Here is a 21,227-nt window from a genome sequence, read left to right as displayed (position 1 = left end):
CTCCCAGTGTGAAGGCCTTTAACCCATGTGCTGCCGCACTCGTCCCGACTCGACCTGCTAAAACTGGACGTTGTTTCCCAGTCTAGCCTTCTCTTTGTCTTTAAAGTATGTGTGTGTGTTTGAGAGGCTTTTGCCTGTGGAGCATGAGCTGAAAGAGTTGCTCCCAGGAGGGGGCAGCTGGGGCTCGCCCCGCTGTAATTTGGCTTCTTGAGAGCGGGACAAGCCAGACCATCACAACGGATGTTCTTTCCGTGGAGAAATGGTCCCGTGCGTTAGATTGGCCTTTGTTTTCCCGAAGTTGCTCTGCAGGTGGCGCGGGAGGGACACAGGCGTGCACGTGGAAACCACTCTCGTCAGAAGACAGCTCTCCCAAGGCCTTCAAGATTATAGCCGTTCCTTTATCTCAGAAAAAGGATTTGTGTATCTTTTTTTTTTTTTTCTTTTTAACTTCTCTGGAGGGGCGCCTGGTAGCCCAGTCGTTGAAGCGTCTGCCTTTGGCTCAGATGGCCATCTCTGAGTCTCAGTTGTCACGCCCACGTCGGGCTCCCTGCTGGGCAGTGAGTCTGCTTCTCTGTCTCTTTGTCAATAAATAAAATCTTTAAAAATAAATAAAGTTTTTGTAGTGGGTAGAATTTCACTATTGCATATGTATCTACATGTTGGCCTGTGGGCACAGACATTTAGGAAACAGCCAGACTGGGTTCCATGGAGCATTCACTGGCCAGATGCCAGTCACAGCATCTGACGAGTGTGCAGGACCTTGCACTGGCAGCATTTCCTGAACTTGAATGTTCATGGGAAAGACAGCTCTCCCTCCCACCCTAAACACCTGCTGGTTCCTCAGAAGTTTGCTGGAAACACATTTTCCAGGGTTAGTTTTTATCAAAAGATTTTTAAAAGCTTATTAAATTTGCAGAGCTGCTTAACGCCCTTGGCATCAAGCATCGGCCATTTGGGGGGTGGTTCTGGTTTCTGAAATTCCTGGGGCTTAGGCATTATTATATTATATTAGAGCATTATAAACTCTATTTCTCCAAGGGTGCTCAGATGATGGGACACGTTTGCCTTTGATGGATCGAGTGGGCGGCACTCTCCTGGATGTCCCATTTTTCTTACGTGTCTGTTATTGTTTCTTACGTGTCTGTTTCTTACTGGAGGTCACTGGAGTGATGATGCCTTTTTCTCTTGCTCCTTCTGCAGACCTTCCAGACGCGGTCAGGGAGCGATGGGAGGCGTTCTGCACAAGCTCCTTGGGAGAAACTAACAAGAGGAACACGGTAGATCTAGTAGGTTTTACCAGGTCATGTTTCTGTGAGCCCAGTGCTCTCAGCCTTTGCCTGTTATTCAGAGATACGGGGTCTTTCGTTTGTCTTGGTAATTTGGGGCCAAGAATAAGTTTATGTTTCTTTACCAGGAATAGAGGTCCGTGTTCTCCCTATTGTCAATAACTTGTCCAGTCAGCTCCTAATTTCTGCCTGGGATGATCGGAGGGCACAGAGAAGCCACTGAGTTCTACACTCCCGCCCCGCTCTTTCCCTCAGCGCCCCTTCCCTTAGCACCTCTGTTCTTGTGTTTCTTGCCTATGCCTCAGCTAAGCCTGGGCCGTTAGAAACCGCAGGATTCCTTTGGATGTTTTCTAACAAGTTACTCAGTTAAGTTTACCCACATTTTAGATTGTTCCCAGGGTGGGGGCGTGGGGTGGGATTTTGTAGGTGACTTTGAAACCCCATCTTTAACAGATTAGTACTTTTAGCCAGGGAATAATGGCATTGATAATATTTTTAAAAATTATATTGGACTTTGGAATGTATTCTTTGTTTTTTTAAACACACTAAGATTTAAGGTAAGTATTGCTTTTAAAGATAGGGAAAAGCATTTCCTTTCATGAGCGCATACCTGCTGATTGAGCTGATTAGTGGCAGCAACTCTCTGTGGAAGTAGGTGTGTCAGGCATTTACTTACGCAGCAGCCACGGTCTGAGTTGCTAATACCCATGGATGCCTGCTGGGTAGACACTTCGGTGCTTGGCAGCCTTATCAGTTCAGTGCAGAGTTTAGAAACAGAAAGGCTCTGAGGGCTGCAGGGGTCACCAGGTCTGCCTGTGTCACACCCCCAGAGGGCCGTTGCCTCCTACTCGATAGACGAACACATTTGGTTATCTTTTTCCAGACTCTTCACAGATTGGTTAGGCAATGGCTTGGTAAGGATGGGGGTAATGATAGACTCAGGGGGAATTGGACGAATTACAAAGTTAAGAGGTGACTATAAGGGGAGCTGCTTGAGGCCATTTAATTAAAATATGTCTGGTGGCCCTCTGTGTCTCCGCGCACCGTAGCCCAGCAGAGCAGCTGGCATCCGCTTTGACAGCCCCGAGTCATCAAGGAAGAGTGAAGTAATTTTTGATGAACGTATTATCCACAGTGGATTGCTTTTTTCCCCAATCAAATTGGTTAAAAATCTGGATAATCAGGGTCTTATTGTAAGGTGAAATTGTTCTCTTATACTGTTAAATTGAACCATTTAATTTAGAAGCCACATATTGATCCTGTTAAGGATTCAGGCAGCGTGGTCTCCTTTAAGGGATTTTTGTCTTATTTCTTATTTGTAAAGGACTATTTAGGAATATTAATTCTGATTTTGTTTTGGAGGACTATTTAGGAATATTAATTCTGATTTTGTTTTGGAAACTCCTTTAAAAATTGTCCTTCAAAGGACTGACTTCAGAGGTAGACTTCAAAAATGTACAGTTAAACTTGGTATCAGAAGTTTTCAAAAATTTATCTTGGGTAATTCAAACTCATTTCTCTTGTGAGCAGTTCTGTGTAAGGGGAGACCTCATTGCAATTCAGCTAACACTCAGCTAGTTTGCATGATGCTGTCGGTGATCTGGCTGTGACTGTGAACGTGATGTGCACCTGCGTCACGGAACGGGAGCGCGCGGTGCAGAGTTAGCGTGCAGCAGACGCGTCTGCCATCGGGACTGCTGTGCGTGTGTTGAAGGGAGGGTTATCCTGGGCCCGCCTGTCACTAGTAGCAGCTTAGTTCTCTTTTGCTAAAAGTAGTCCGACTTCTCGAGCCCTGTTGACACCACTCATGTCACATGTTGAGTTAACCCCACTCTAATTTTACTGTCTGTCGGGACCAGACTGATGTCTCAAGACCTGTTCAGTTCCTCAGTCCCAGTGCCCAGTACTTAAATACCACTTCCCTTTAGTTTAAAGGCCTTCCAGGAGGGAATTTGTTCTGGTTCGTATTTTCAGGGGTACCCAGGTTCCAGGTTTTGTGGGTGCTTATGCATCCTAGGCCACGAGGGAGATTGTCCGTTGTGGTGCCCGGATCGTTTCAGGTTATATCCTGGGCTGGGTGCTGTGTTCCAGGGAATGTTATCATAAACCCAGCTTGGTAAATGCAGTGGGTCTTGCCGTTGCAAAAATGTGCTGTAGAAAGGGTCCTTGTCCACGTAACGGAGCAGAAAGTCTAAATAAAAGTGTTTCAGACACATTCGTTCCTAAAACTGGCGGTTGAGTAATAGACTGCTTGGTTCCCGCCCCCTCCCCAGACAGATCATATAGATCCCTGTCTTGATGCCTTGATTTACCAGTTGCTTTTATCATGGCTGCGATACCGCTCTTCCGGTATACTTGTAGGACTTGAGTCGGCCTGCAGTTAGCATCAAATGCTTGGGTTTTGTCTTGTCACATGGGCTTGTCCTGGTCTTATGTTCTGGCCGCAGCAAGGATGCGTTCATTAATGCACCAGATGCTCACCTGTGCTGCGGGCCGTGGGCCTGAGGTCTGCTCACCGAGGGAGGAAAAGCTGTGCCAGTCCCACGCTCTTACCACTTCTGGGACAGCATTTTAGTTGACCCCCTCTTGGAGGTCTTCGAAGCCCTTTAGTCTGTTGAGCTCCTCGTGTCAGCAGTAGCTCCTAGATTGTTGCGATTTTATGTTGGGAGTTTTATTTTGAATGGAATTCGGTGTGTTACTTCCATCCAGAGACCTCTCTGTGGGTCCGTTGGTAAAAGTTGGTGAAGATTTAGACAGTATGTCTAGGTAACCATAGGAGATGTGTTGGTACTGACTTTGGAAGGCTCAGTTCGCTCTGTTCTTTGCCTTCCTCTCTGCGGGAGAGAATGTGTTTTCTTTTAAAGTATGGGTGCTTCTTTCTCATCACTGATGAGCTCCTCTAGGGAGGTTGTGGAGAACGATACACGTGTGCAGTTGTGAATTGCCTACAGATCAAGCAGGTTGGGATGAAATGGGCCAGAGATTGTGTTTCTAGCCAGCTCTGGTCCTGGAGGTGCCAGGGGTCCACAGCAGGCCCCACCGGAGCTGGGAGGAAGAGTCCAACATCCACATTCCGCTGAGCTACACGTTCCAGTCTGAGCTACACGTTCCAGTCATGCTTCTGGTCTTCTTAGTAAAGCCGATCAACCGAGATGAAGAAAACACTTGCTTTTCCTGTAACAACAGTTAACAAAACTGAAATTTTATTATGAAAGAAGGGAACATCTCAAAAACTTCTACTCACTGAAGCGTCAAGAGTATACTTAGAACACATCTGACTTGGTCAGAGTGTTCCTACGTACTTGTTAATTTTTTGAAAGTTACGACTCTGTTCTCATTCAGTGGTGCCTTGGTATTCATTAATTCCCTAAATATTTGAGTTGCTGCTGTGTGCCATGCACTGAAGCGGTTGTAGTACACTTGATGGATGAAAACCCCTGCCTCAGGGAAATGGCCGAACAGACGGCTGGATGTAGACTCCAGGGGCGGGAGCTGGGATTGGTTTTGGGTAGAAGTGCAATTTAGGATTAGGTAGTCCAGGAAAACCTCATTGAGAAGTTCACGTTTATGTAGAAGCTTGAGGGAAGTGAGCGGGGAAGAGCTAGGGCAGAAGCTTTGGGGGGAGAACGGGATGTGAGGTCCAAGGGGCTCTCCTGCAGGCCAGATCTCCTCCTGCTTTTAATCCACACAGGCCCCTGGGTTGTGCCCTTAGTGAGATGAAAAGCCATTAGGTACAGAATTAAGAAGGGACATAATTTGATGGACATTTTAGAAGGTTGTTATGGCTGCTGGGTTGAAAATAGATGTGGTGGGGCAGGAGGTCGCAGCAGGGAGACCGGTTGGCTGCCAGTGACCGTGATAATCCAGACCCGAGACGGTGGCGGCTTGCACGGGAGGGAGGTGAGAAGAGTGATGAGAAGCCATGGGCTTTTAGGTGCTGTTTCGACAGTGGGGTGACTAGATGCGGGTGGGCCAGAAGGCCCAGATTTTAGGTGAGGAAGGAGAGAGAACAGAGGGCATCTGCCGAGATGAAGATGCCTCGGAAGGGGTGTGTCTGGAAGTTGTGGCCGGGACTCTGGTGGCTGCATTTGTGTGATGGACTAAGTGGGGTTCCAGTTAGCAAGCCCCCCCCCCCAATGGAGGGTGTGGTGGATTCAGTCAACTTTGTGGCCTGTTTTATTTTTTTTTTTATTTTTTTAAAGATTTTATTTATTTATTTGACAGAGAGAAATTACAAGTAGATGGAGAGGCAGGCAGAGAGAGAGAGAGAGGGAAGCAGGCTCCCCGCTGAGCAGAGAGCCTGATGCGGGACTCGATCCCAGGACCCCGAGATCATGACCTGAGCCGAAGGCAGTGGCTTAACCCACTGAGCCACCCAGGCGCCCCTGTGGCCTGTTTTATTAATAACAGTTTCGGACCAGGTGTGGTATGGGTAGAAGCAGACGCGCCGCATCTTTCAGTACATGAATGCCAAAGTGCATGCGTTGTGGTATTAATAACTTTCTAAAACTTTCTTTTTGGAGAAAGAATTATTTTAAATATCTCTCAGAATTGCTTTGAGGATACAAGTTATGGAGAATATGTAAAAAGAGGTCAAAATGTCTGGCACATAGTACTTGCTCAACAAAAACTAGTTTCTCACCTCTCTTTAATGAACTTACTCATTTTGTAGCAAAAGAGTAAAACGATCAATGAGGAAACATGCAGCCTGTTTGAATTTGGGCAACAGGACATGCTGGGAGTAGCCAAGTCTTCGTTGTTCCCTCTTGTTCAGTTGACCTAGCTTGCTCTTTGAGTTGTTCTGTAATTCTGCACCGTACCCTGAAGTTTGCACTCCTAAAACATACACTGGGTAATACGATTCCTGCACTAACTTGCCCCCTGAGGAGCCTGGAGTTCCTCTGAATCCACTGTAGGAGGAGTGGATTTGACCTGCTCCTGACTGCATCCTCCTGTGCGGTGCCAGCTGCCATGACCAAGCAGCGCTCGTCCTCCTCCCCTCCGCCTCTAGCCGGGCTCTCCTGGAACGTCCCGCCCCCACCCAGTCCCCACAGCTTTCCCCGCCAACTCGCTAAAGCTATGGCTGAGCCGAGAAGTCTCCCTTCGTTGATCACAGATTCTGCCTTTGACTTTGTTGGCCAGTTTCAGAATCCGAGTCGAAGCTCTCTCTGCCTCAGGGCGGAAGGAGAAGGAATTAACTGGAAACAGTGGGTTAATCCTTTGGCATAGTATCTTTATCAAAGATGGTCAAAGGAAAAAAAGGTTGATTTTATTCAGGCAGTGATGTATTCAGAATTTCATCAGCCATACCACATACAGGCCTATTTGGATTTGCCTCTGGGTTTCTTGAACCAATGCTGGAACATCACAGAGCAAACCAGGCCAAAGTTCTGTAGCTGCAGGCTCTTAGGCACAGCTCCAAGGGTTGGCAGGTCCCAGCCACTCACCTCTTCCCCCGATGACTGTGCTCTCTGCCAGTTACACTTCTGTGAAAAGCGAAGGGTGAATCACTCAGGAAATAAGCACTGTAAGTTCCCCTCAGACGTGCAGTTGCTTGTTTTAGAATTTTACCGACTGTTCCTCTTTGTCGTTGGCGATACAGCAATGGCTACTACTTGTCTTCTCCTTCCTTTCTAATCGGTAATACATTTCCCCAACACTGGGTGTCCTTTATGAATTAATAAAAAATCACCCCCGTGAATTGTTGAGCAGCTCACGTTTGCATCCGTGTTTAATTACTGTGCATTGGTTGTAATCTTGAGGGCAGGGCTACATTTTAAGGGCCGGAAGATTTGGGGTCTTACGAACAGGTTAATACTGGTTCAGAGTCACATTTAGTGCTTATGGACAGTGTTTTTCTTAAGAGTGGACAGGCATCGTGAGAAGGTAAAGTGAAATGCTGTATTTAACCTGACCTTCCTGGTGGCTTATTAACCCCCCGGGACTGCAGTTTTACCCTCAAGCTGGGCGCTTAACAAATTGTGTTTTCTCGGAGCCATTCCTTCTGCCTTACCTTTGTAAACATTAATAATTGGAGATAAGTGTTAGAATCATTTAAATGGAGTAACTAACCTCTTGCCTGTTTTCTGGTGATACCAGTAATGAGACAAATTAAAATACAGATGGGCAGCGAAAGGACAGGTAACCTGACCACCTGACGGAGTGAGGTGGGCCTTTGAATTGTTGGGGTGGGTATTACAACTTAACTGTTACTTTTGTTCTTGCTGTTGTTACGCACTGAGAGACAAACTAAATGTGATTTTTCCTTTTAAATGCTGATACAAATGTCCAAAAGTTTTCTCTATTAAATAGTTTTTTACATTTTTATGCATATAGGTTACAACCTGCCATATTCATTCATCCAGTGATGATGAAATTGACTTTAAAGAAACGGGTTTCTCACAGGACTCTTCTTTGCAGCAAGTGAGTCATGCCTAAAGCTTTGCTTTTTGTTTTTATTGTAAATGCTTGGTCTAGTTGCCGTCTCTGGGCTCCAGAGGCAGATTATGTGCTAGGATGTGATTTGGGGTTCCTTACTAATTAGGCAAAAGCGTTTAAAATAGCAGGTGTTGGGTGTGTGAGAAGAGGGTTTGCACTGATTCTATTTCCAGGAAATGTTTTGTGCCTGATAACAACAATGCCAAGTCGGGTAAATTCTCAGATTTGAATGAATTGAGCGGCTTCGCGAGTGTCTCAGACACGCTTCTGTTGCAGACCTGTGCGGGGTCGTGTTGTCACCCCAGGAGTGCTATAGTAGAGGCCAGTGGGGGAGAGCAATGGGAGTCACGCTCTTAACGTCAGTAGAAGTAACTGTCAAAAAAATCTCTAAAACTAAGAGGCTTACGTGTTTCTAGTATCTTTGAGGTCTTTTTAGGGACTCCCAAATTAAGTTTTCCTTGAAGTAGTTCATTGCCTCCTTACCCTCCTGCCCACATTCATCTATCAGACATTTGCACTCTTCGTGGAGGAGAAAACAAGATACAAAAATACATGCACTGATTGATCCGTCACTCACTGGTGGTTCTTGGGGAGGCGACCAGTGATTTCGCCGTCCTGGCTGCAGATCGGCTTTGGACTTCTGTTGTAGAAAAGCCCCTCGTTCAGGTTACTGGCTTGTCATGTGGAGAAATCGTCCTAAGTCAGGACCAGGCCTCGGCATATCACGTGCTCGGGTGTGGCAGTGTCCCCGATAAGAGTCTCCTGCCCACCAGGCACCGAGCGTTTGCTTGGCCTCTTTTTTCTCAGTCTCTAAGGGCCGTCTCTAACCAGGGCCGGGGTGAAGCTGCGGCCCACTCTGCCGACCCTATCTCGTGGCATCCAAGTAGGCTGTGGGATCTGGTAAAGCTTGTGCTAAGCTGCTGCTTAGTTTTCCCACTCACGTGTTCAGGCCGGGTCTGAAGTGGTGTCTCAGCACGCCGCTGGCTTCTCCGTTGATTCTTGACGCTGCTGCCAGTGGAAGCCAGTGGCTCGGGGCAGGGGGCACTGAGCCTGGAGAGGGAGCCGTGGAGCACTGCAGCCCCTTGCTGCCGCCCTCTTGCCTTGGCTTGCCGTCAGCCAGCTCTGGCCACTGGGGTGCCCACGTGGCTCATTGTGGGTCGTCGTACCCACCAGCACCTCTTTCTTGACCCCAGAGTTCTCGGGTTTTAGCCTGGAAAGCCCGTGGACCCTAACCTTTCTCCCCCACTGAAGCCCCTGGCCTGGCCTGGTAGGAACTCCAGCGCTGCTGCCCCGCCTCTGGGCTGAAGCTCGGGGGTTTGAGCTGTCCGTTATCAGGGTGATCCTGAACCTGAGGACACGGCTTTAAGAAAAAGAATGCCCTGACACCCCTTTGTAAATAAGCCAAAACCTTGGAGCCCTGGGCGGCTGATTTCATCTAGGAGTAGTTACTTTTAGTTACCTGGAGAGTGGGTTCCCTTCTCATGAAATCTGATTCCATGGCTGTTGCGGGGAGACACTTTTTCTGCCTTTTTTGGGGGTTGACTGACTGCTGACATGCACTTGTGGCTGTCCCCGTCCCAGAAGTCCCCTCGGCAACCTGCCGTCTCGTGGCGGTCATCACTTCGTGGGACACTCCGAAGTAGGAAAAGTCAGTCCTTTCTGCTGGACAGGCCTCTAGTAAAGCTAGAGTAAATCCGTCATGGATCATTCTGCAAATAAGAAATGTGTTTCCAAACCACTTGTTTTTAATTTGAGAAGATAAATTTTAAGTTAACTTAAGAATTTTATGCTCTCCATTATAATTAGAATATTAGTTTATATATATCCATTACAGTTTCTCATTCACATTTGGTTAGGTCTCATGTGGGTAAAAACCTGAGTGTGGAGACTTAGGGCAGGACATTTAACAAGGACACCTGACCGTGTCACCTGTGGGGCTGTACTTGGCTCTGGGAATGCCTCAGGGCTCTTGTGCCCCCCGCCCCAGCCCATTTGGTTCTGTCTTCTGTCCCTTCTGGTGTCCTCACCTCAAGTGTTTGACTCTTCCTTCCCTCTGATTCGCTTTGAAAGAGTGAAGAGTGTTCCTCTTCCTGGGTCTGGAGAGTTAGGGCTGACTGCTGCAGATGGGCTCTAGAGGCCCGATTCCCCTGCCTCCCTCCTCCTTGCTCTCCCCTCCCCTCTCCCCCCTCCCCGGCCAAGCAGGCTTGTTCACAAGCGGTCACAGAGATGGGGCACACCAGGACTCTCTGTCGCTTGAGTGGCACCTCCAAAAAGATTTGCTTAATAAAGCGGTAGGGTCACTTGTCAGTGACTTGAACAGTCCTTGGCTTTGGCCAGGACAGTGGCTCTAGGAAGTGTGGGCTTGGGGTTTTTTTTCTTAATAATTAAGTTTTTAATAATTATACAGCCATATAGTACTTTCCAGACTTATATTTCTTCATGTCCAGAGTAGTTTTTCTATAGCTTTAAGTACAATACAGTAACAGTCTTCATGAATGTGGCTCTTGGAAGGTCTGATTGCTTTATTAGTAAAAATTGTATTTTGAAAACTGAATTCAGTTCTTTGCTAACTTGTATCTTCCTAGAAGCCATAATAGACTTATGAGGAATACAGTTTGTTGGTTTTCTTTTGCCTGTGTTACTGCATGGAAGTTACTTGGGTCTGCCAGTGGCTATATATCTCCCCTGGTGGATGACTGAGTAGATAGGGAGACAGACAGTGTAAGTATGTGTGTACATATGTATGGATATTTGTACGTATGTATGTGTACTCACATATACATTTGTAATGTATTTAGTATTTGCATGCTCTTTATGGAGCATTTAAAGAAACACTTTTGGGAACATTTCTTTCCTCTTGTACCCAAAGATTCATAATACAAACACCAGTGTGACAAAAAAATTAAAAGGGAAAAAAAGAGAATCAGACAGAACACCTGGGGAGGGACCTGTTCCCTTGTGTGACCGTTTCTAATCTGTAAATAAACTCAGAGCCCGGCTTTCGCCGCTTGCTCAGAAGAATGATTTCCTCGTTCTTGACCATGTCTTCGAAGGCGGCACACGTCCCACTTTACCTTATAAAAGATAAAAATGCAATTCAGGGGTATTGGCTTCTTTTTATTTTATTTTATTTTATTGGCTTCTTTCTTGTTGGTTTTTATGAATATGAGTGCTACATGTCCAATTTTTCATTCATACGTCCAAGACTCAGCCCTGCCAGCCCTGCCTGGCAGAACTTGTCCCTGCCCTTCTCCATTCAGCCATACTCCCGTGGCTCAGCCTTGGTGCGCATGCGCCTTACCGAGTGCCCTCCTGTTGAGGGTGGCCCCCGGTCCCCATGTGCAGACAGTATCACTTCTGTGGGCAGGAAAGGGGATGGCATGGAAGTGTGCGAGTGAGCAGGTAGGGCGGTGGGGCTCTTGCGGTAGAAAACAGTGAGGTTTTCGGTTCTTGGTAAACTAGATGCTGCTTTTTTCAGACCTGAGGAGGAGATGCCTTCCAAAGCCAAATATAAGGTTTATTTTTTAAATCATCTTCAGTTTGGATTATCCATGCCATAATTCCCTGCCACCAGAGTGAGTCATCAGGAACGAATGGTAGAGGCCTATTTACAGCAGACGTGTGCGGGGTGGGGTCTGTGGGCTCTGCTCCAAAGGAGAACCAGGGGGGCTTCGGTTTCACTCAGTTGTAGCTGCCTCCGTCCCAGCAAGTGGCCTCGGCTGTGATGTCTTTAGTTCGGCCACAGCTACTGCTCTTACCCCTTGTGTGGGGCTCGCCTGCAGGAAAGAGCTTTCCCGTCTGTCCAGAGCTTTCTCCACAAGGCAGCACACACACTGGTATTTATTTGCCTCCGTATTTAGTGCTTGGGGTCGAATGAGGAGTGGCACCTGTTTATCTTCACTGTCCTTCGCTCCTGACTGTACGACACTGTGTACAACACACTCAGAGATTTCTCTTGCTCTGCTGGGCCTGCTTGTTTTAAATCAGAAGCTCAACATTTTTGCGAAGTCCATTCTAACATTCCCCCATTTCTCACCCAAGAAAACCCAAGTGCGCCTGGCACTCTCTAGAAATGGTGTAGGAGACAGAACGGGTTCCTCTGTGGATCTTAACAGTGGTAGGCTTTTCAGAGTGATGTCGGATCGGTGTTAAAACTTTGTCCTCTCTCTCTAAGGTAGGTAGGGTAGAAGCTACGTTCATACTCTCCCAGCCTCTGAGACGGAAGTCTTCTTTTAAGAAAATGAAGTGTCTCTGAGCATTGTGTTGTAGGGTGCTGATTGTGATTACTAGCTGTTCGACCGCTGGCGCGATGTTCGTCTAGCGGATCAGGGGTGGGAGGTGCGGAGGGAGGTCGGGCGGTCACCACTTACTGCATCTGAGCTTAAGGTTGGTTGTGTCCAGAGGTGATGATCATCTTATAATTTCAGACTGTCGCATGTCACTGGATCACCTCTTCCAGCAAGACTTAACCCAGACCTCTCTCTGAAGATAATTCGCAGTAGAGGACAGAGTGGTCACTTAACATTGCTTATAGTGACGTGTGCATTAGAATGACTTGTGGGCCAAATTCCAAACGTTGCCTTTTTTGGGAAAATTGTGTCTGAAATTATTTGATTTTTTTTTTTCCTTAGAAAAACACACCAACTTTTTAAGCCCTAAGGCTGTAATAAGTAAGATGGTTTCTGGAACACAAATGGGCAAATAGTATGTAGAATGTCATTAGAATCATTATATCACTGTCACTGGTCCTGGGGTTGCCAGGCCTTTTCTGATTATCAGATGCAACAAATGACGTCCAATTTTATTGACCAGTTTGGCTTCAACGATGAGAAGTTTGCAGATCAAGATGACATTGGCAAGTGAGTATATTTTCCTGTTTTCCTGTCTCGTGCACTCCTCATTGTCATTCTCCTGGGCCCTGGGGACTCTTCCACATCCTTGTGTTAGAGGAGCCTGTCCTCCTGAGCTGTCCTGTCCCTGTCGTTCGGCCTGGCAGGCACTGAAGCACCCAGAGGACAAGCAGAGATGAGAGTGTCCCTCCCGCCGAGAGGGGCTGCCGCTGGGCTGGCCTCTCTCACAGAAGCTTGGTCGTAGTCAGAGTTGGCCGTTCATCCCCTTTCCAGTGTCGCGCTGGGGGAGCGAGTCCCTGCTATAGTCGGCGGGTTGGAGCGGGCACAGTCCCTACACGTCTGCAGCAGGCATCCTGTTGTGGCGGGAGCAGCTCACTGTGTGTGCTTGCCCTGGTTGACTCACCGTAAGGGGTGCTTGGGTGCTGGGAAGGCAGGCAGACCGCTCGTTCTGGGGCGGGGGACGAGGAGCAGGGAGACAGGACCGAGCGCTGCTGTACCCAGTGAGTAAGAAATGTGTGGGAAACCCACGCAAATGAAAACAAGTGGCCTAGCAGCTGGCCTCAGGAGAGGAGAGGTGTTTATAAATGAAGTATTTACGCGAGGGGGTATTCTAGCTCATTGACAACAGAGCTGTCAGACCGCTTCTTTCCCGGGGCACTGCCTGGTGGCGCACGTCTGCTCCCGGCGTCTGCGTGGCTCCTCGCCCACAGTTGGGTCCTCGTGGGTTGATGCCGGCCGGCGGTGCTGTCTGCTGTCACCAGTGGCAGTTTCTAGCATGCGAGACGCTCGGACGGTACCGTGCGACACGCTGTGTGACTGCCGTGGATGGAGGCTTCACTGGGTTAAAGGCTCTCGGCTGCCCTAGGAATCCGCTCGTTTCGATCCAAAAAGAGCAAGAACTGTCCACGTGCCATTTGTGTCTGTACCCAGTGGCGCTCACCCCAGAGCCCCCAGGCCTCCCCTGTCTCCATTCTCCGTAAATGTTACTAGTTAAGAATCCATCTCTTTAAAATTTCTATTGGGTGCTTGTAATAATGATTGACTAGAACAGATCTTGTAAGAATTCTTACTCAGAAAGTTACGTTTCCTGGGCTAGGAGTTTTTACCCCTCCTTTCTCCCTGATTGTGCCATCTTACAGGATTGGGGGCATGTCTGTACTGTGTTTGAATATGGGCATCCCTGGAGAAAGCTCTGACTGACAGCTCTTGGGTACTTTTCAATGTTTTGACTTGTTTCTTCTTTACAAATAGCCTATTTCATGGCCAAGTAAGTAAGGCCCAGAGAACCTTGGTTGTTGCCGTGGATGTTGAAAATCTTTCATGGGTAGGCTTTGGGGGTGTGTTTATTCTCTTACAAGGCCTCCCTGCCTGCTTTTCCTCCCCGTGTGAGTTCCTTAATACCAAAGGAAAAGGCATCATTTAATGCAAGCAGGTTTTGGTTTTTGTTTTGCCTGTGGTGATTTTAATGATAGTGCAAAACATTTTAAATTTGAGAAGTTTCCTGAATAGTTGCTGTCAGTTTACAAGTAATTAATTATTCATTTACTTCTGTTTTGTTTACAGTGTTTCTTTTGATCGGGTATCAGACATCAACTTTACTCTGAATACAAATGAAAGTGTAAGTATTTATGTTTCATCTGGCGAGCCGAGGTGCCTAAGGGGTGGCCCCGGGGAAGCTGGGATCGGGCAGGGTGTGCGCTGCCACAGGGAAGCCACACGTGCGGGGGCCCCTCTCCACTCCAGGGAGGCCGAGGTTACTTCAGCCACTCACGTGGCCTGTCTGCTTTCTGTGCAGCCGTGGTTTAAGATGTGGCGGGGCTGAGAACGCCGGGGTCCCTTGTGATTGCGGTGTAGACGTGTAGCTTCTAAAGATCGCTGTTTGGGTCTAGCCAGCCGCCTTTTCCTTCAGCTGTATGTGAGCTGGAGAGAAACTTGGGCCGGATCAGGCCCGGCTTGGCGTGCCCAGGCAGGGCTCGGATAGCAGGTCAGCCCTATGAGCAGGGGATGTGGGATTAGTGTCGTTTGAGTGGGCACAGTCTTGATGTTTATGCCGATTAGCGTGAGAGACCCCGGTTGATCGGCCGCGGTGCAAGGTGGGAATCCTGCTCGACTCGTGGCGCTCCTCACTGCTGAGCCGGACTGCTGAAAGCGGAGGAAGCCAGGGTTGCTCTCCTGTCAGGGCTGGTGCGGGACGGCATCTCTGGTGGTGGGGCAGGGCAGCTCTTGGAAGCCGCCTGGTGCTTCGCTGGTTGAGAGGGAGTCTGTGAGGACAGTGTAGGCTCCTGTGGGCCTCTTGAATCCAATCTTTCGGGGAAACTTCATCAAAGTTTTGAATCCGTTCTTTTGGGGACAGCTGTCTGTTGTTCCACAGAAGCTGACGTTAGATGCTTTTACGTTTTTATTTTGGTGTATGTGGTAGGCGCTGTCTTTGGAAGGAAATGAAGGGGGCACCTGGGGGACTTGGTCAGTTAAGCATCTGACTTGATGATTTCAGCTCAGGTCCTGATCTGAGGGTTGTGAGATCCAGCCCTGCACTGGTCCCCGTGCTCAGTGGCGAGCCGGCTGGAGAGTCTCTGCCTCTCCCTCTTCCCCGCTCGTGCATGAGCACGTGCGTGCTCTCTCTTTCTCTCTCCCCCTCAAATAAATCTTTAAAAAGAAATGAAAAATGCAATTTATTTTGGTAACTTTTGGAGAAAATAACCCGATTTTTAAGTTTGTTTTGTTCTTTTTCTCTCATTTTTATTTAGGGAAATATTGCCTTGTTTGAAGCATGTTGTAAGGAGAGAATACAGCAGTTTGATGATGGTGGCTCTGATGAGGAGGACATCTGGGAGGAAAAGCACATCGCCTTTACGCCAGAATCCCAGAGACGGTCCAGGTGAGTCTGTTGACAGTAGCAGTCATAGCCAGCGCTTAGAGTAGGTGAGGGCGAGGAGACCCAACGCCGTCCCTGTGCAAGTGTACCTACGTGATCTAGGGACCAGTGCTTTTGTCATGGTCAAACCTGGCCTTGTTGGGTCACCTGGGTGGCTCAGTCAGTTGTGCGCTCTTGATCTCAGCTCAGGTCTTGATCCCGCGGTTGTGAGTTCGAGCCCCACATTGGGCTCTGCACTGGGTGTGGAGCCGACTTAAAAAGAGAGAAAGAAGTGCCCTTGTTAGCTGATGAGAGTTGGTACCAGTACTCCTGTCTGCAGTGTGACAGTGTGGATGAGTCAAGGTGATGAACTTGAGAATCCTGGAGGTGTTAAGACATAGCTCTAAAGCGACATGACACAGCCTCTTCCGAGTGGGAGGCGCTGCTGAGCGGAGTCGCGTACAGGGCTCTGAGTAGAGAGTCCCTTCCCGGGAGCAGCGGCAGCAGCTGCGTCACGTGTGGTTTCCCGAAAGACTAAAAGCTTCCCCGGGAAAGAGAAAAGTTACTCTAACTTGGGGAGACAGCGTCCTGCCATGGGATCCTTTGGGATTAGTCCGGTTGGGTGTTTTTCCTCTCGTATTTGTTGAAGGGACTCCGGCCGGAGAGCCTGCGGACATTTGCTGCAGTGCACAGGCAGCGCGCGTTCTCCCAGTGTCCGTCACCACGTTCTTCGTGCCCGGGCGAATAGCAGCTGCACCTTCATTTTTATTTCATTTATTTTTAATAAGTCATGTTTCCACGTGGCATACAATTCGGAGAAAACAGGATATACAGGGAGAAGTGAAACCGCCTCCCAGCCCCCGTCCCCTGGCCGTTTCTCCTCCTTGCCGAACAGAGCACGGCGCCGCCACCGCCTGTCCTCCGTGTGACCAGCACTTACGTCGTGTGTCAGGAGGGCTGCCGCTGTGGGTTACAGCAGCCCCAGCTGTGGTTCACACCAGAGAAACTGTTTGTCTCCGTGACCCAGCTGCTGGAGGTCATGAGCGCCAGCTGCTTCCTCGCGCCCACTTTCCCATCTTCTCCATGTTGGCTCCTTACTCTCTAATCACACGCGCTGCAGCTCCGGACCAGGAAGCAAGAGACAAATCCTTGTGGTGAACTTTTTTTTCTTTCTTTCTTTTTTTTTTTTTTTTTTTTATAAAAAGACAGAGCCCTCGTCAAACTTGTTTGTCCCCATTTGCTATGAAATACTGGTCCTCATGAGAGTGATTTCACTGAATGGCCATTGCCTACTGCCATCCAGGCTCTGGGGGCAGACCGTCCGCACACGTTGTTCTGTTCGCGTGGTGCGACACTGTGGTAGGGTGTGGAGAAGTGTGGCGGTGAAGACAGTATCTGGAGGACGTGCGGAAGGAACACAGGATGATGAGAAAAGGCAACTTTTTATTTTTTAACAGCTTTGCTGAGGGATAATTGACTATAATGAATTTCATTTATTTAAATTACATAGTGCGTTAAGTTTGGACCTATGAGTATACCCACGAATACATCCATGAAACCATCCTCTCAGTCAAGATCATGAACTTGCCCATCACAGGCAGAAGTTTCCTCCTGCCCTTTTATATTGCCTTTCCCCCACCTGCTTTTTGTTCCTTAGAATGATTAGTGTTTTCTAAAGTCGTATATAAGTTGCACGTTACCTACCTAATGTTGCCTCTTCCACTCAACATTATTTTGAGAGTCATCCGTGTTGGGTCATGTATCATTCTTTTTTATGGTTGAGCAGTGTTCTGTTGAGTGGGTGTACTACTCACCAAATGATTGAATTTGTTTATTCGTTTGCCTGCCGATGGACATTTGGGTTTCTAGTTTTGGGGTGTGATTCACTTGAGAATAGACTGTGGTAAGTTAGGGATGTATGTTGTGCACCTTAAAGCAACGAACCACTCAGCAACAAAACAAATTATAGTGAATAAGCCAGTAGAGGAAATAAAATTATAAAAAGTATCTAAAAGAGAGCAAAAAAATAAAAGGCAGCTGGGACACGACCAGCAGTGTGAGAGCATTAAACCTAGGCAGCCCCATCAGGACTCATTGATACTGTTAAGTAAGTGATCCCCAAACCCCAGTTAAAATGAAAAGATTGTCAGATTGGATAAGAAATCAGATCTAAACATAGCTGCCTACAAGAACCGAAATACAAAGACGCAAATTGGTTAGAAGAAAAGCGGGCGCCTGGGTGGCTCAGTGGGTTAAGCCGCTGCCTTCGGCTCAGGTCATGATCTCAGGATCCTGGGATCGAGTCCCGCATCCTCTGCCTACTTGTGATCTCTCTCTGTCAAATAAATAAATAAAATCTTTTAAAAAAAAAAAAAAGGTAAAGCATCTACATACTTAATAATAAGGCGGATTTCAGAGGAAAGGGGTGAAGGAAGGGTCATAAACAGGGTCAGGTCTTTAGGAAGATGTAACACTTCAGAATGTCTACGTACCTAATGACAGAGCTTCAAAATAAATTCACGGAGCAGAAGCTGAGGAAACTGCAGAAGCAGCAGACAAATCACAGTTCTGGGCCCGTGATCCCACGCTGCTTCTCCGGTGACAGACAGTGGGCAGGAATCAGCAGACACATAGAACACGTAACACCGTCAGCTGTCGTGGTGCTGCTGGACGTTTGCAGAACACCGCACCCAACAGCAGCAAGACAGGCCCTGTTTCCAAACGCACGCGAGCTCCTCATGCCAGGAGAGATCATGTTTGGGCCATAAAGCCAATCTCCGTAAACTCCAAAAGTTCAAGTCCATCATGTTCTCTGACCCCGATGGAATTAAGTTAGAAACAGACCTCTAGAAAACCTCCAAGTACGTGGAAACTAAATAGCCTGTGAGTTACAAAAGAAATCAGAGAGGATATTCAGAAGATAATTTTTTTTAACTGCTTATATTTAAAAACTAGAAATCTCTCCAACCAATGACCTTAGCTTCCACCTCGAGAAACCAGAACGTAGGGCAAACAGAAAAGCAGTGGAAGGAGATGGTTGGCAGTCAGAAGCTGTTCTTTGCGAAGATTGAGGAAGTTGGTGCACTCCTGGGCAGAATGGTCAGGAGAAGAGGGAATGGCTTGTACTGGGAATGAGCCAGGCAGCATTACTGCTGGTACTAACGGAATAAAAAGGGAATATTGTGAACAACTCTGTGCCAGTAATGCTGACAACTTAAGACACTCTTTGAAAGGCACCCAGGCTACCAAAGCTCAGGTGCCCCCACCCCCAAAAGCTAACCCAGATAGTCCTGTATCTGTTAAGTAAGTTGAACTTTTAGCTTAAAACGCCCCACATACACACAAAAACTTCAAGCTCAGATGGCTTCTCGGGTGAATTCTACCAAATGTTTCAGGAATTAGACCAGCGTTATAAAAGCCTCTAGAAAATGGAAAAGGAGGGAATAGTGCGCATGTCATCCTACAAGGCCACGTCAGTGTGACCTGATAACCAACGCTGACATGACAAGAAAAGTGACTCAGTTATTCTCATAATATGGACGCAGAAACTCTCATAATGTGGTTTTAGCAAATAAATGCAATAATAATACATCACGACAGAAATACTGAGTTGGTTTGACATTTGGGGAAATGAAGCAGTAAGCATGTGGCTGAATCCAACATCTAACCCTGTTAAGAGTTCTTAACAAAATGGAGACGGAAGAGAATTTCTTTAATCTGATTAAAGCTGCTGCAGTAAACCTACAGCTGGCAGCATGGTAAAAACAGGATGATTGCCCCCCAAGATCAGGAACGAGACGACGATGTGTGCTCTTACCACAGCTTTTCAGGATTGTTGCTAGGGCTTCTCACCAGTGCAGTAAGTCAAGAAAAAGAGAAGCCATCTAGATTGGAAAGGAAAGGGTAAAAATTATCTTTATTCACAGACAGCAGTTATTGTCAATGTAGAAAATTTGTTGAAATCTACGAAAAGATCATTAGAACAATTAAGTAGGTTTGGCCTGACCGCATGGGACTAGGTCTGTAGACGTGTAGTTCTCTACAGTTCCAGCAAACTGTTGGAGTTGAAGTTACCAAGTAACCCTATTCATAGGAGCATCAAAATATTAAATATGTAAGGATAGATCTGGCAAGATGTGTAAGACTTGGATGCTGAAAATTATAAGGCAGCTGAGAAAAATCAAGAATTGATAAATGTTTATGATTTGGAACTTGATATTGTTAACGTGCCAGTTCTCCCCAGATTGATCCAGAATTGGTGCGATCACAAGTAAAATGATAATGGGTTTTTTTAGTAACTGTCAACAAGCTGGCACTTAAATGGAGATGAAAATGCAGAGGAGCTAGAAGAGCCAAAACAGCTTTCGTGGAGTGGAGTTAGAAGACAACAGTCCCGGATTTCAAAATCCAGTAATTGAGACCGTGTGATTAGTAAGAGACAGTAGTTCTGGGCAGGGAACAGAGTATAAACAAGTAGATGTAGAGACAGCTGACTTGTGATGGAGGTGCAGAGCAGTTCTGTGAAGAAAGGATAGGCTTTTGAACAGACCTTTCTAGAACAGGTGAACATCAGTATGAAAATAAGTGAGCTCAGTCCCTACTTCTTACCATGTATACACATGGATTTCAAATGGATCTTAAAGTGTCAGACTATAAAGCTTCACTAGAAAATCCTTGTGACCTTGGGTTAGGGAGAGATTTCTGAGCTGGGACGCCAGAAGTGCTGTGTATGAAAGGAACTTCTCATAAGCTCAGCTTTGTCAAAATGAAGCACTTCTACTCAGCTAGCGACACTAGTCAGAAGGGAGGGACAGCGCACAGACTCACGGAGGACATTTACAGATCACGTGCCTGACACAGGACTCCTCTGGAAGGTGCATGAAGGCCTCTCAGGGCTCTGAAAGAATTAAACCAGGAACCTGTTATTTGACCAGTGCTAGAGATGAGAAGAGAGCCTTTAGGAGAGACGTTTGGGTGGTCGGTCAGAATTGAGAAGCAGCTCAGCATCTTGGCCGTGAGGGAATTGCCAATGAGCACCACAGTGAGACACCCCCAGACCCTGTTCGAAGGCCTGGGAGGTTTGTGGACGCATCCCACGTGCTCGCGCAAAGCCAGGGGCTGGTGGCGACAGCCAAGGGCAGAGTTAGGCAGCACAAAAGGCGGGAATGAGCCACTTGACCTGCATATGAGTTTCTCTTATTGGATGACCTTCGAGTGTCATGGATTTAGCTGGTGACAGATAGACAGCATTAACTATTTTGGTCTCTTCTTCCCCTCCCCCGCCCCCAGCTCTGGGAGCACAGACAGTGAAGAAAGTACAGACTCTGAAGAAGAAGATGGAGCGAAACAAGACTTGTTTGAACCCAGTAGTACCAGTGCAGAGGATAAAATGGAGGTAGACTTGAATGAACGTAAGTCATCTTCTCTTCGTCTGTATCAGTGGCCGTGTTAGGAATGTGTTTTTAAACAAGGCACTTGGGTCTGCAGGATGGGAGTTAGGTTGAAACACGGTCTTCTGAGACCCCTTGGAGGTGTAAGTGTTAGGACGGAGCCTGAGGGAAGGAGCAAGTTGTCCCTCTGAGGATGGGGGGTCTCTGGCAGTGTGGACACCCCCCAGTGTGGGTCTGGCTAAATGCACAGCACACGGGGCTGGTGGGGACGGGCGTGGGGGACCGTCTAGCCTCTGGCTGCAGGGCCTGGGTGCTTGGCAGCAGGGTAGAGACCGGAGATACGGAAGACAAGGAAGGGCTGTGCTTGTGGAATCGGGAATGCACTGAACCAGAGGAAACCGCTTCCAGC

The 21,227-nt window shown here is 47.6% G+C and overlaps 1 protein-coding gene across 13 annotated transcripts in view; it reads left to right on the top strand.

Annotated features, from left to right (window-relative positions):
- Positions 1 to 21,227, top strand: part of PPP6R3 (protein phosphatase 6 regulatory subunit 3) — a 141,962-nt gene that overhangs the window by 105,438 nt on the left and 15,297 nt on the right. For 3 of the 13 annotated variants that reach the window (XM_044260031.1, XM_044260034.1, XM_044260032.1), the window contains exons 14-19: positions 1,201 to 1,286; positions 7,623 to 7,709; positions 12,486 to 12,583; positions 14,138 to 14,192; positions 15,322 to 15,452; positions 20,718 to 20,839. In XM_044260031.1, coding sequence (XP_044115966.1) covers positions 1,201 to 1,286; positions 7,623 to 7,709; positions 12,486 to 12,583; positions 14,138 to 14,192; positions 15,322 to 15,452; positions 20,718 to 20,839 — 579 coding nt within the window. The remainder of the gene's footprint in view (positions 1 to 1,200; positions 1,287 to 7,622; positions 7,710 to 12,485; positions 12,584 to 14,137; positions 14,193 to 15,321; positions 15,453 to 20,717; positions 20,840 to 21,227) is intronic. The other 10 variants (XM_044260038.1, XM_044260039.1, XM_044260035.1 and 7 more) reach the window with 6 other exon arrangements.

This window comes from Neovison vison, chromosome 7 (genome assembly GCF_020171115.1).
Source record: "Neovison vison isolate M4711 chromosome 7, ASM_NN_V1, whole genome shotgun sequence".
Taxonomy (NCBI): Eukaryota; Metazoa; Chordata; class Mammalia; order Carnivora; family Mustelidae; genus Neogale; species Neogale vison.
This window is presented reverse-complemented; position numbering and strand designations above follow the sequence as displayed.